The following is a 15,743-nucleotide window of genomic DNA, read 5'->3' on the forward strand; positions in this document are numbered from 1 at the left end:
GCAGTGAGTAGTGGTGCTGGCTATGAGAGGATCAATAAGCAGCGAGGGGTTGGGGAAAACCAAAGAGGATCTGAGAGCCCAGAGTCTAAGAAACCTTTGGTTCATTGTGTGTGGTCCGCTCTACTTGAAAACCCAGGCAGATGAGCCTCCTTCTCTTGCTTGGCCTGCTGTGGACACTTCACAGCGTCCCAGGGACAGTTCCACTGAAGACCAGTCAAGGTTTTCCTGTGTCCACTTAGACTCTGAGCAGCTGTCCAGGTTAATTAGTATTCTGCAGTCACCTCTGGAGAGGAGCCAGTTTCTGAGACGGCTGTCTGAGTGAGAGGAAGATTTCTAGCTCTTGCATCAGCCGGGTCTGGGAGACACACTTCTCAGGTGACTTGAACTGTTTTTGAAAGTTCATTCAGCCGGAGGTTCCCCCATCGCTGGCATTCCTCCTGTAAGAAGATCCTCGGTTTGATTGCGTCAAGTTAGGTCTTCAGGTTTTTACGCAGCGCCAGTCCATTGCTGAGAACCTCCAACCCTCATTGTGAAGGTTTAAAACATCGCGAGGCATTTGGGCAGATCAGTCAATAATAACACAAGGACTCAAGTGGGGGCTTCCTCTTTGATCCGCTAGGAGTTGCACATGGCAGTTACCATTAATTCTTGGATTCCCTCAGTCCTGATAGAAAAATCAAGGCAACCAGAAACGATCATTTTGCGAACAGACAGCTATTAAAAGCCCATTAATAATCTATAGTGGGGATAGCATATGCCTTTGAAAAAGATTTGCAGCCTGTTTTCTCTGTGGTGAAGACGCAGGACTTCTCCAGCCTAATTACAAAGCAATCAAACAATTTAATTAATCTGGAAATCACTTTCTTAACAATAACTGCCTCGGAAATGAGGCACCCTGTGCAGCGCCATTAGGTAAAGTACCATTTTGATATACTGCTTGTTTATTAGCCTCGCTCGTTCCCCCGGGGGATCCCGGAGTTAATTACTGACCCGGAGGCTTGACCACCACGAAGGTTTCCTTCACCAGGTCAGGAACATCTGCAGCGGCCCCGCCGTCTGTAAAGTGTCCTAGCTCTCAAACATCCGAGAGGCAGCGAATCCCCGGGAGCAGCAGGATTTGAGTTATAAGCAAGTGCAGCACATATGGGCAGAGAATTAACTGGCACCAGTTTTCATTTGAAGGTCTCCCAGGTATTGCTCTGCAGATGGGGGGATGAATTCGGAAAGCCGTGCTGTGAGGAGTGAAGGTCATGGATAGGACGTTGGTTTCGATCCATCTTGCCTTTTCATCCGGGGAAGCTCTGTGCCTGTCCACAGCAGCTGGGCCCTCACCTCTGAGATAGGAATAGAGAAGGTGTGCTTTATAATTGGATGTGCTCTACATTAGCGGTTATTTTGATCACTATATAACTACTAAAAAGTGTCCCTGAGTCTTCAAAGACTGAGTCGATAACAGAAATCAATGTTTATTTTAAATAAGAACAAAAGATTCCCAAGATTGACGTCTGCCTATCTAATCTGCTAACCTGGTAATTTCTCCCAAAGGAAAACTTTTTGGAGGAATGTTTTCGGTAATATGGTAACAAATGACAAAAATCTACACAATACTCATCTGCCATTCTCTTCTGTGACCCGCCCACCCCACTTCTTTCAAAATTCTGTCAGTAGACACGTAATTCCAATCTATCCATATTGGAAACAAGGGTCATTTGTGGTCTGTGACCTTTTTCACTACTTATTTCTAGTTTATCATCAATTATACTTGGTTTGCTCACCTAACAATTTTTCTGTTGTCTTTCCATGTCTTTCTTAACCTAGCTCCTCCTCAGCCATTCCCTTGTCCACCCTCCCAGAGCAGTCATGCCAGGTTACAATCTCTAGCATCTCTCTCTTGCTGCCACACATCTCCTTAGGCTTCCCACTAGCTGGTACCAGTGCATGTAGGTGATAGTGCCCTGCTTCCAGGGGGCCTGTCTCTCCTGCATCTGGGTTCTTTCTGTCCCCTTTCTGAGTCCTTCTATTTTATCTCTTACCTCCAGCCTGCTGAGCTGCCCTCAAATTAAGCTAGTCTCTTGTCCTTAAGGAATTGCCAGGTATTCTCTTCACAACACCCTCGTTTTCTCTTAATAGCTCACTACACTTAAGAGTCTTTGAAATAATGTGGTGTGTGTATGTGTATGTGTGTGAATTTCAATTTAGTTGTTCAATCTGACATGAAACAAGAAGAAAGCTGTATGAGTAGTAAGACAGTACAGATGGCTGTATTGTCTTGGAGTTGAAGGTATGGGAATTTGGATTTTACAGCTCTGGAGGAGTTCATGAGAAGAGAATGAGGAACATGCTCAATGAATGGGTCTAGAAAGGCAGCACAAGATGGAAAGGCAGAACCTGAAGGTCTCTCTTTCCTTCTTTCTTTCTTCCTTTCTTCCTTTCTTTCTTTCTTTCTTTCTTTCTTTCTTTCTTTCTTTCTTTCTTTCTTTCTTTTTTTCAAGTTAACTTGCCTCTGCATTTCTATCTCTGCCCATTCATTCTCAAAGTGATGGGTCACTGCGTATTATAAAATATTACAAGGCTTCTTGGGAACCACCCATTAAACTTTCTAAAAGTGAAAAGGGTTTTAAGCTAATTCTCTGTTTTTCCCTTCTTCCCGACTCTTAAATATATTCACTAAGCACTTGGTAGCTAGTGTAGTTGATCTCAGATAATCTCCAGATACAGTGCTTGCTTTGCAAAGAGCACAGGGCTAAGAACTGGTGACAAGTTCCATTGGCCTTATTATATGTTCGGAGTGAATAGGCTAGCAGGGATTGTTCTGAAAGCCCTTGGCTTCAAACAATCGTTTTGTTTCTCCTAATAATTTACTGGCAGTGTGCTCTATACGGGGTGTGAGCAAAGTGAACATTTTTTCCCCGAGTGAAAAACAAAATTTCCATGAAGATTTCTGGCAGTAGATATGTTTCTCTTAAAAAAAAAATTTTTTTTTTTTTTTTTAGCCACCCTGAAATTATTGAGACCTTTTAAGGAATATGAAGAGTGATGTACCACCTAAGAGGGGAACAAAGGCTGCTGAGAGAAGTTGAAAGCACTTAAGTTAGCTGTGTAGATAAATGGACAGAAATAGTCCTGATTGCTGGGTGGCAGAAACAGAATCCATTCTCCAGGGGCCCAAGGAACAGCAGATGCAAAGGCAGATAAATCTGATTGCAGCACGGGAAAATGCTTCTCGGTTCTCTACCCACAAAAAATGGGCTTCTCCGTGCTTCCCCGTTAATGGCTCTGATTGTGCTGTCTGTCATAAAGTTAATGGCATCTGTTGAAGGCATCACTGTGAAATTTGCAACCTTGAGTTAATTGAGAAATTTCAGTTGAGGTGTAGCCAATCCAAAACTCCTCAAGGTAACAGTAAACTTACCTTCTTTAATGTGTTGGTCTATTCTTTCCGCACGGCGGTAATAAATTGTTTATCTCTACAGAGTAGGTACTGACTTTAACGTGCAATTCTGTATTCCCTACACCTAATTACAATTGTCACTTCTATTGCAAAACCAGTAATGTGGCAACTGGCTTGCCGTTAAGGATTGAAAATGTCTTCCTGGTTATTTTCCCTGTTTCCAGAACGTACAGGATTAGATTTCCTCACTTCCTCATTGAAACCAGCCACAGCCCCATCGGGTCCTCAGATAATTGTGCCAATCTAATTAAACATGCGGAGGGAGGCAGGGTGGTCTGGAGTGTCCTCAGCTTCCCCACGCCAGCTGCCTGCCAAGCTTTCTCAGCATCAGCAGCCGGCCGCGTGTTCTCAGGGCCCCCACGGAGCTGCCCTCCTTACAGTGAACAGTCTGTCTGCACTCTGTCCACCCAGAAGGTCTTGGGGAGGCCCCCTGTCAGCCGGTGTGTGACTGTGGCTTTTCACAGCCCCGCTGCTTAGGAGAAAGTATTGGTAAGGGCAAATCCTACTGGGCCACGTTGGCCATGCTGAAATTGACCTGGGCTCCTTGAGATAACATAGGCCTGGACTGCAGTGTTCATGACTAGTTGGAACGTATCTATTCACCTTTAAAATAGGTACTAGGGAATATGAGGATTTGTTTTCCAGAACTCAGACTCTTTCTTCTGTTTACTACGATGAAAGCCACTAAGGCTCCCTCTCTAAAATAGAAAGCCCAGCTCACCCTGTCCCCTTAAAGCAGATGCTTCCGCATCCATCCTGCTGTTTGAAATGCCAGCACCTCTGGGAGGGTGGAAGCCCATACATTCGTGTGTCTGATATTCTGTAGGACTGGAGTATTTAAATTATTAAACATGTGCAGGGCTGCTGGCTGGTGATATAGGGGCATGAGGTGATTCATATACCTTGTACACTTGGAACGCTGTGCTGGAACTCTGTCCCCTCCACCCAGATCCCTGGCTGCAGGTAAAACTAAAGCATTTTGCAAAAGGGGACAGAAACTTACTACTAAAGAGAAGAAGGTTCTGGACGTGGATAATGGTACAAAAACAAGGTCATGTTGTAAACTTTGTCCTTCTTTCTCTCTGCAGGCAATAGCCCTCAAGATAGCCCAAGAAATTTCTCCCCCAGTGCCTCAGCCCATTTTTCATTTGCACGGAGGTAAGGACTTCTTGTGAGCTGAATAGGAAAATGTTTATGGAGAGAACCACACTCCCACTCCTCTCAACTTTCCCCTGAACTCCCTTCACCCTTGCCTTCTGCCTTGTGAGGTCCTGCTTGTTACGTAGGACCTTTTCTGAACTTCCCCGCCAAAGGTAGCATTGGTTCTCGCAGAACTTTGTTAAAACTCTTGCTTTCACCAGTTTTAGTGATGATTTCTGCCTTGTGTTAGAGTTGTCTCTACCTCTCGGTCCTTCACTCGATGGTGGGCTCCCAGTGATAGCAGGAAATGACCATTTCCCTCTTTTCCCCCAGGCCTAGTGCATCCCTTATACATGCTTAATGCTCAACAGATTTTTAGTGAATTTTCTGAGCTTACAGTATAAGGACTATGTGTCCTTGGTGCAATATTTTATTGTTGTTGTTGTTTTTGAAATGCACTTTAAAAAAATAAAAATGACTTTTTTGGGGGTCACAAGGTATCAACTCTAAGATGCCTCTTTACTTGAGTTCATCCAGCCATCATTTGATGGATCCCCCTGAGATAAAGCGATGCAGGAGCCATAGGAAGGTTTATGTTTTCTATTGTAGTTAGAATTGGGCACCAATATTAAGGATATCTGCCTCCTATCTGGGTCCTTGAGTCAAGAGAAGTGTTGCCCTTCAAGGACAGCAGGGCATATAATCTCATATAGAAACTTTTCAGGGTCAGATCTGTGATTTCGCCAAGTGAGAGAGGTATACCCAGCCATCCTTCCTATGTTCTGTCTACAGAATTAATGTACGTTACCCTGTCAGATTCAAACCTCCACCTTCCTGGCCCCCTCGTCCCTCACATACATACCCTGTCCTTTCCTGCCCAGAAATAACACACAGAAAACAAAATGCCCCTTCACTGAAGTCTCTCAATATTCAGGATAAATTCAGTTGATGGTCTGAATGTCCTAGATATTTGCCCAATTTTCCTCAGAGACCTAGCTATACCTTCAAGTGGATTAAAGTAGCACTGAAAGACACATAGGTAAGTTAAAAAAAAAAATAGATTTGTTTTAACACTTGTTACCGATCAGCAAAACTACAGTGTCCTCACTGCCATTTGTCAGCATGTAATGCGTTTTATATTCCTGAATCCAGAGGAGAGGATCTGTTTGCAGTATTTTCAGACTTCTCCATAAGTAAGATTCCCTTGTAAACATTACACACACACACACACACACACACACACACACACACACACACACTGTATGTTTAAATGCCCATGTGTGAGGTCTCGGCCCTCCACCATGAGGACACAGAGGAGTGAAGACATGATCTCCAAGAACTTCCTGAGATCCATATCATGATTTCCTCTAGTTCCAACTTTTTAGCTCAGGGGTCCTCAAACTTTTTAAAGTGGGGGCCAGATCACGGTCCCTCAGAGAGCTGGAGGGCCGGACTATATGAACTACTAATTCCTACTGTAACACCTCGGCTGCGCTCACTGCCCAAAAAACCTGGCGGGCCGGATCAGACTCCTCTGCGGGCCGCATGTGGCCCGCGGGCTGTAGTTTGAAGACCCCTGCTCCTTGTTTTAAGCACTGTAAAGAAAATGGGGAAATAAACTGGTCCCACAAGGCCTGCGTTTGCCCAGTGAATATTAATTCGTGGAGGTGCTACTCTTATAAATGGAAACAAAAACCAAAATTAAAAATTGACATAGTCTTTAAAACACACACCTCTCTCTCTCTTTCTTTTTAAAGAGAATGCATTTAATTATTTTAAATAATAAGAAAAATGAAATCTCATTACAGCATGCATTTAAACATGACAGAAATCATAGCCTCTTAATCCTGCCAGATTTATGAAAATAAAGAGAATCTAATAATTAAGTGGGTGACTGGAAGACAGATGAATCTGGTTTCTTAGCTATTAAAAAAATACACAAACCCCTAGGCATGTTAATTTTTTACAAATAAACCATAAACCGTGACAGAAAATTATCACGGGAGACCTCTAATTCATTTTGCATGAATTTCCAGATGGAACTCTCTCCACACTCTTCAGAAAGTATTAATTTAGATAGGATATGAGTGATCATCTTTTTAAACTTTCATTCAAGTAAACAGAACCCGTGTTTGCTGTGAAAACTCCAGTTGGCATATTTTTATTTACCTAGGGTCTGTCCCCTGCATTTTAAAGCTCAGTTTCATTTAGAAAACATGGAAATTCATCTCCGGGTCCTCCATTGGCTTTCATTTGGTATACATTTCTGAGCCTAAAAAGTAATGCCATTCGGAGACTTCCGTGTTTTATTGTTTTGTGTATTTGGTCCAATAGAGGAGAGCTTACCCTGTTTTCAAATTACTCTTGGGTGTAGGGATGAAGATCAGATTATTGATCGTTTCTGATCTTATACCATGTGATAAGTAGTACTCTCCCTGTAGACATCCTCTGTAATGTCATAGTTTAATTTCAGATTCAAAAATACGATGGGCACACTTGCTTTCCAAATTATCTAATACATATTTGTGGCAAATTCATGTAGTTAATTTTTTTTAATATCAAGTTAAAACAAAAGGATGAAAAAAAGCATTGTAATACAGTTAATTTTGTTCAAAGCAAGGAAACACATTTTTACTTCGCTAACTACAATACTGGTTTACAGTCCCTCTGATCGTGGAGTTACTTTTTTTTTTTTTAATGGGAAGAATAACATTGTTCTGCCTTTCCCAGAAGTTGTGGAGATTTATTCTTTATAAATTGCTTTCACTCTCATATGACATATAAGCCCTGAATAAAGCCATGTGTGTCTTCTCGTTGCTTTGTTGTTATTTACCAGGTTAAATATCAGAATGTATTTCCACAGGCAAATGACTAGAACAGACTTGCCTGCTGAGCTCAGGTCAAAAGGCACTTGTTGCACACCAGTGGGCAGAGCAACCTACTAGTTAAGTTCAGAATTCTCTCTGGAGCGAACTTTAGTTGGTTACATTATATTAGCTTAGTCCAACTTCCACTAGAATATAAAATGCATCACCCAGGTGACTATCCAACTAAACAAAGAAATCTGCTTCCTTTTCATACAGTTATAACAGCCAGGTTGATGTGGGAACTTTTTGTTCTTTCTTTGTTGTTCACCATATTAATCTAACTTTTTGTGAGGGGTAGTGAGATGTTTTTTTGCCCATCTCTTTGTATCTTGTGTTCCCATCAGATGTTTTCCCTTCTTACTTTTTCATTTAGCAGAACACTGATATTTCCACCCACAAAGAAAAAGCTTTTTTTTCCCCCCAAAAAAAGCCTTGTTTTGGCAAGAATATTGTCTTTCAGATAACATTTTACTGGTAGCTACTGCAAAGGAAAGACAACATTGTTAGTGGGATCCAAATTGCACTTTTGAGATAGCTTTCATGAAGAAAAGGGCATTCTCTCTGAAGTACTATATATAGCATCCATATTAACTTCTAATGTGCGGTTGTCATAGTAATAAAAATGCAATGGTCCTGTGTGCTCCATTTGAGTAAATAGACACGGACAACTTCGCGAACTTCATGAGACATAAATTATTTCTGGTCCGTGGCTGCACAAGGTCCCGAGCACATTTTTGTTTAAACATCTTTCTGGTTGTGTGTTTTCTGGAATAAGCAAATGTGATTTATGCTTCAGAACTAATAAGAACATGACTCCTCTTGGAATTGTTCATTCGTCTGAAAAAAGTTTATCGATACCTGAGGGAAAGGAGAGTTAATGAATCACAAAACAAAATCATGGTGGGGGAAATTCTGTCCCTTACTCTTTCCAGAGACTAGTTTCTGATAATTGCTATTAAATGGACTAAGTCCGTGGTCCCCAAACTGCAGCTCCGCAAGCCACATGAGGCTCTTTGGCCCTTCAAGTGTGGCTATTCCACAAAATACCACGGCCTGGGCGAGTCTATTTTGAAGAAGTGGCCTTAGAAAACATTTAATTTTAAAAAATTGGCTCTCAAAAGAAATTTCATTCGTTGTACTTTTGATATTTGGCTCAATTGACTAATGAGTTTGCCAACCACTGGAGTAAGCAATTGTTATAAAATCATAGCCTTTTCTTGCTTTTAAAAATTGGAGGTGTTTAAACTCTAAAGTTCAGGCATTGGTTTTTAAGTCTATCATAAGTAGCCAAAGAAAATAGGACCCCCTGTGTTCTTTTATTTGATAGCTTGATATCTTTAGAAGCATTTTACTGTAATTGTTTTCTTCTTAAACCTTGAACATTTTCAGTGGCTTAAAAAATATTTTTAAAGAACATATGATTTAATTTTCCCCATTTCTTCTCTCTGGTATATTTATAAACATCTTATTTTGCTTCTTTCTCTTAAAACATTCTTGATTCAATTGTACTCCAATCATGGTCACAGAAATGACAGGTAAATGTTACTGAAATCCTCACCTTGTAGTCTTGCTGTGATTTGTCCACTTGGAACTCTCCATTTCATCTTTGTGGACCATTGCATTTCTCGGAGGCAGCATCCATGGTAGCCTAGGATCACATTTTCCCTTGAACGTAATTTAGGCTGAACTGTCAGGTTTTTTTGTTTTGTTTTTGTTTTGTTTTTTTTACACGGACATCTATTTGTGACATTTCTCAAATTCAGGTCTAATGCTGTTAAATTCCCTGACTTCAACTTACCGTGAATATTTCTGACCAATGTGGTCCACTCTCATCTCTCATGTAGTAAATTAATATAATCATCCACTATAAAAAGTCTTTATTTGACACTCCATTGTAGCTCTTTATAGAGCATGTTTTTCCTGTTTCCTCCTCACTAATAAAGCAATGGCTCTGGAAGGTCAGAGAGTTTAGAAAATTTGCTTTCTGGTGTCTCACAACAGTATTGTCTCTATTGCTTCATTAATTCATCTGAGACCCATGTAATGACCCTAATTCATTCAACCCAGAGAGCTACCCGCCCCATCACCATTTGGAGGTAAAACTACTCTCTTTTAAGACTCCTGACAGCTTTGGCTCTAAGACTGGGGCGAAAACTCCACTCTTTGCATTCTGTTTCGTCCCTAGCACAACATCTTTATTCTGACCCCGCTGTCAGTCAGAGCTGGCTGCATACGCATCCACTCTGCAAGAGGCTTTAGCTGAAACACTTTCTAAAGCCAGGTCATGTCAGAACGGAATCACTCTTAAGAGATTCTGAGCATAAGGTCAGACACTTGCTTAGTGCCAAAGTCATTTGCCACTTAAGGCTTGAGCCAGCTGTGAGCCTGCTGATCCTTGCTTCCCCAGGCAGCATGAGTGGGACTAGTCCCTTGGAAATAATAAGCGGAACTGTCTTTGGGATCTAAGGAAAGTCCCCACCGGCTTGCAGCACATGGCATCCAGGCCCTTCCAGATCACAGCCCCCGTTTCGAGTTTCCAGATTAGAGTGTTTTCCTCCTCCCTTTCTGTGTTTATTCCTTTGAATCTGCTGAGTCTGACCATTGTAATTATCCGAGGTATTCATTTTGCCAAAGTGTATTAGTGAGAGATCAATACTATGGATCAACCCATTCACTTTCTCCTTGTTTGGGCATATTGATTCAGTTGAGATAAAAGTCAACCTGCTGTATAATTTTTGTTTATCCTGGCCCCTGCTGAACATTTCCACATCCTCACGGACCATGTTTGTGTCATTTGTTTGACTAAAAGTACTTGGTTTCCCTGGGATTCCCAGGTCACGGCTCTCCACTGTTTGCCTAAACTAATCTCTTCTTCTCAACAGAACTGATGGACGTCGCTGGTCCTTGGCTTCTCTCCCCTCCTCTGGCTATGGGACAAACACGCCCAGCTCCACCGTCTCTGTAAGTGCCTGGCTTTCCCCTCTCCCTCACCACCCACAGCTCTTACACAGGCCTTGTTTTCTCTGGGTGTTTCCAGGTTGGGAGGAGAGGATAAATGCTTTATGTCTGTCATTCTTATAGGTTATGCATCAAATGATGAGCTAACAAACATAAAAAAGACATCCTTTTGGCAGCAAGCTTTTTCTTTTTTCTTTTTTTACACTATGGTGCACCAATTGAGTAAGTCCCAGGTCCCCAAGTTTGAAGATCAGGCGCTTCTCTTTTCATACCATTTGTAGTTTGGGGAGGAAAATGCAATCCAGTTGTATTGCTTTGGTTCCACGCCAATGATATTAATACTGACAATGCCATTGGATGGCCTGGGTCTTGTTTTCTTGTGGGGTTCAGATGCAGAGTATTGTTTGTTTGGGGTGTTTTTGTTTTGTTTTGTTTGTTTTTCTTCTTCAAAGAAAAAAAGTGGTCAGTCTTAAATTCGTCTGTGCCTTCTGGATAAGAACTTCCTTTTAAGGAGAGATTAAAAGAACTTCTTAGTAACTTAAGATAAAGAAAGAGACAAGATGAAACCATGAAAAAGGATAGAGGAAGGAGGATATTCTCTTGCTCCAAGCCATAGCATTTCAACCAGAACCTAATAATGCCTGGAAACTACCCGGCAGGTTAGATAGATGCTTTCTCAGTTTAAATTAGTGATGCTGTGGGATCTGTCTTAACAGAGCCTTAGAAGCTGGTCATTTATAAAGACCTGGTATGTTGTATGCGTTCAGTGAATACCCATGGGTGGTCTGATTGCTCTTGTCCCAGCCAGGAGTGTCACCTGGTGATTTTAGAACCCCTTTTGGTTCATTTCCATTTTGTCAAAGTCTGTGGTTTACTGAGGAGGGCTCTCCATCTACTTTTTTTTTTCTTTCCCACAGACCCAAGTTCCGTGCTAAGCATTATAAAGTCAGCCACTTAATAACACTTAAATTAAAAAGAAACTACAATTACATTTATAAAATCTAACTGGTATTATTACTATCTTATATGTTTCCAAATTCCAGATGCAAAATATGTGGGTTTGGGGGGCCCCTTTAAAAGTGACTTATTAAAATTTGTTTGATTATTTTTACCATTTTCTTATAGCACTTTATTGAGGGAAGGTGATTTATTTCCCCATCCATTATTCCATTTTGTTGTGGTATATGAGTTTATTGTCCATTTAAGTTGTTTTTGTGAAACATCTTGATAACCTTGAGTAGTTCCAATGGCACATCCTTCTCACAGCAGGAAAGGATGCTTGAAACTCCTCAAGGGCTTCAGTGGATAAGGTCACTAAGTGACAGTAAAGTCACCCTCAGTTAATGTGTCAGTAACTGTCATTGGTTATTGGCTCATATTTTAGATGTTGAAAACATGGACAACCACAGTGTGAATGCCAAAATTTATTGACCAAAAAGAACAAAAGTGGAATTTTCTAAATTGTAAGTGCTGTTCTTTCCTAGACCCTCGGGCATCTCCAATTAGGAACCAGCCACCAATAAACAGAATGTTTGGTTCTTTGTTCAGTGGCTTTCCCATACATGTTCCCATTTAGTCCTCCCCATACCCATTTAACATGTATATCATGTCTTTTAACTCCACGTCATTTTTTATTTCAACTACTTCGCCTTGTTTTGCCCTTCAGTCAAATTTTATTGTAATTGAAACATCGAAATTTCTCTTTTGCCAGAAAAACAGGGAAGAGTACAGGATCTTTCTTTTTCTATCTTCAACTAGTAAATCATACACCACTTTTGGAAGTGTACCTATTTTTTTTTTTTTTTTTTAAGGATGAGCTTCATAGAATCAGGCTATGTTTGGTAGAAATAATTTTTAAAAACATCTTAAATAAATACTTATTATGTGCTCGGCACTCGTCTAATTATTTGTAATGCATTTGCTCATTTAATCCTAGCAGCATACCCTGTGATGTAGTTGCTGTTTTTCTCTTCATTTTATGTATAAAAAATGTGAGGTGCTGAGAATGAACTGAGGGGCTGTGTGTACCAACCCCCTTGTTTTAACACTAGGAACACAGTAAATGAGCTAGACTCAGGCTCCTGGCTCTTTTTAAGGAATTTACATGGTGTTTCTTCAAACGAACCTTGTGATTTATAAACTTGACCTAGCCATCTGTCAGAATGAAGTCCCCGCTGTCCCTGACTTCCATATGTGCCTAAGGAAGAGCCCCCTGGGACAGTGGTTAGTCACACACATACTCGGTGTTTCTAACAGCTTCTGGCCAGAGGTAAGACAGCTTTTCTCTTGTGTGTATTTTATTGAAGTGGTGGCATATCACCGTTGACCTCCTATTCCTGTTTTGTCCTTCAAAATGAAATTTTAGCTTTCAGAATTACTCTCTCTGAAGGGCACAAGGCACTGTTTGATTTGTGGAGTGTCGGTGCTGTCACACAGGGGTTCAGCTGCCTTTTCTCCCTATCGTTATTGCTGAAAATTAGGACTGAAAAGTTGAAGAGTTACTTCTCATTCTCCTCAGTTTCTTTGTGTTCTTGTATCTAAAATATTAGGCCCAAAACTTAGCAAAATTGCTTACTCTAGTCTCTTTTTCTTCTCTTCTAAGTTTAATCTGAATCACTTTTAGATTCTCAATTTCTGGGTTCACTTAAGTTATTTAGTCAATCAGAAATGCATTTTATTTATTTTTTTAAATGAAAATACAGAATATATACAAATAAAACTACAAACACTTTGAAAATATAGTGTAAGTTTTACAAACAATTATGTTGTTAGATGAATTCAAGAACTTCCTACACTAAAATGGAAATATCTTGTCTTTGTTCTTAGATATCATGGAAACTGCAAAACTAGCTAGTGTTAAAAATGCTATCTTCCTAAATTGGAAAGATATGATCGGTCCTTCCAGAGAATATTTAGTGTTGCAACTTATTTTAACTTCAAGTTTTGAAGTTAAAATTAGTTTATGAAACTTTTAAAGAATATTCAGATAACATTCATAATTTTTAATTTAAAAATAAGTCATATGGAATTGCAGCAATGGGGGGGATCCTTCCTTATATTTCTTACCAGATAAATTATTTTCTGCTGGGGAAAAGAAGAAATCAGAAATGCCTTAAATATGAAATGTGACTCTAAAAATGTTATTACAAATGTTGAAATAGATAAGTAAAAAATTATGCATACATATGAACACTGTCCTCTGCAAAATGGTTATATTGCGAGACTAAATGCTTATTTGAATGACTTAGAGGCCCGGTGCACGGGTGAACCCAGGCCAGCTGAGGGGAGGGGCCAGAGGTTGTCCAGCCGGCCCGCACCTGATCATGGTGGGGGAGCTTATTGGGCCATCCAGGGGTGAAGGTGCAAGCAGTTGGCAGGCTGCCCCCGCCCCCAATCGGATGCAGGGCCAACCAGGAGGAGGGGCCACACATCCCCTGGTTGAACTCCTGGTCAAATTCCCAGTCGAGGGGACAATTTGCAAATTAGCCTTTTATTATAGAGGATATCATTACTAAGAACATTTTTGGGGTGACTTCTTATTGCCTTGAGAGCTAGCAGCACAGTTTTTGTGTGAGCCTTCACTCTTTGAAAGTGGATTTGACTTATGATATAGTCAAAGGTCATATGCAAACTAGTTGGATGAGACCCACTGGCACCACACTTAGAGAACATGCTAAAAATGTGAAGTAATCAGCTCAGCTAATTAAGAAACTTAATTCTTGAAACTCTTGTAAAAGCAGTGTGGAGGATGTTTCACCAGTGGAGGTATCTTCTCAATGGGGTATGAGGTCTTGTGGGGGCAGTACCTGCACCCTCTGTTGTCCCCTCCACTGGCTTTGCATCCCTGCAGCCACTGAAACTGAGCCTTGCATTGCTCTGTTGTCCCATATCCACTCACTGCTTGGTGCCTTTGACTCCCCAGGGCATTTTGGGGGCCTGCAGTTGTTCCCAGTTGGACTCATCCTGTTGTCACCTGTTCCCATTCGCACCTCGCTTGCTCTCACTGAGATGAGGCTCTCTCCCCAGAGCAGCTCCGAGCTTCCATGCTTCTTATAATACGGTGGAGATTACACGATTCCACCCCTGCACCACTGTTTTACGTATTCCCCATTACACATTCCTTATGGAGTTCAGTTATATGGCTGTATATGGCATAACCACATTATTTTCCTCTTAGCATTAACTCCTGTTAACGCTTTTGTTACCTTTGCTGCAACCAGTTTTAAAGATACATTTTTATTTTGTTTAATAAATAAAGTGTTAACTTTACCACGGAAGCCCCTCCCACCCTATCCCTTCCTTTTTCCTCCCGCCCTCCACAAAGGGAACCCCCGCCCCAGCCCCCGTTGGAGTCTCTTCAGATCATTCTCATGCAGGAGCATAATATCTTATGTGAACTTCTGGAGCCTGCTACAAATTAACTTGGAATTAATTTTCACATTTTAGAAAGGTAACATGATCCCTGTACTGTATACAACAGCCCAGCAGCAACTGGCCCAGCAGCTCATAACCAAATATATTAAATTTCTACAGCAACCTGAGTCAACATTCACACTAAGTGGATTAAATACACATTTTTAAGTAGCTTGCCATCCATTCAGTTGATGCTTTGCCATCAAAGGGAATTACTATACACTTAAGAATTAACTTCTGGGTTTCCGGGTTTTGAAATCTTAGATGCAAAATTATGGACCTGGATTTACCTTTGAGATATATGTACCGATTCTTAATTCTCTTTTTCTGTTTGTTAATTTCCTTATTTTTGCTTTTATCATAGCTGCTTCTCTCCTGCTTGTTTTTTTATTCTTTTGCCATTTTCTTTGAGTTGACTTCAGTTATGTGTGCGTTGTTTTTTTCACAGTGAAGGGTTTAAAGGCTGTGCCTGTAGTTTTTGAATGGAGTTTTGGTTTATCTCACAAACCTGTCTAGTAGTGTTTTCATTTTAATGGTTTATAAAACAATCTCATTACATTAGAAAAATCTCTTTATCTCTCTATGTACTTGGTACAGTGGTCTATAATTTCCAGGTATCAGGATATTTTTAAGCTCTAGTCACTCATTTCTAGTGTCACTGCATTGTGATTTCAGGGTTTATGAAGTGTGCTCTTAACCTAATGACTTTTTTAAATGAAAAAAATCCCATTATAACTGAATTTTTAAATGAGTGGTCTTTTTCCAAATATGTTTAATCTAACCATGTTTCTGTTATTCAAAAATTTATCAGTATCTTGTTAGAATTGCTTACAGAGTTCATCACCCAATAAAAACATCAGTCTCTGCTCTATAGTTTTATTCTTCCAATTGATTAAAAGCAGTGTGATTTAACC

The 15,743-nt window shown here is 40.6% G+C and overlaps 1 protein-coding gene across 15 annotated transcripts in view; it reads left to right on the plus strand.

Moving 5' to 3' along the window:
• The window catches only part of MAST4 (microtubule associated serine/threonine kinase family member 4), a 508,313-nt gene that overhangs the window by 423,179 nt on the left and 69,391 nt on the right, over positions 1–15,743 (plus strand). For all 15 annotated transcript variants that reach the window (XM_084880866.1, XM_084880860.1, XM_084880867.1 and 12 more), the window contains 2 exons: positions 4,540–4,609; positions 10,341–10,419. In XM_084880866.1, the coding sequence (XP_084736992.1) occupies positions 4,540–4,609; positions 10,341–10,419 (149 nt within the window). The remainder of the gene's footprint in view (positions 1–4,539; positions 4,610–10,340; positions 10,420–15,743) is intronic.

This window comes from Pipistrellus hanaki (assembly GCF_964339955.1).
Source record: "Pipistrellus hanaki genome assembly, chromosome: 4".
Lineage (NCBI taxonomy): Eukaryota > Metazoa > Chordata > Mammalia > Chiroptera > Vespertilionidae > Pipistrellus > Pipistrellus hanaki.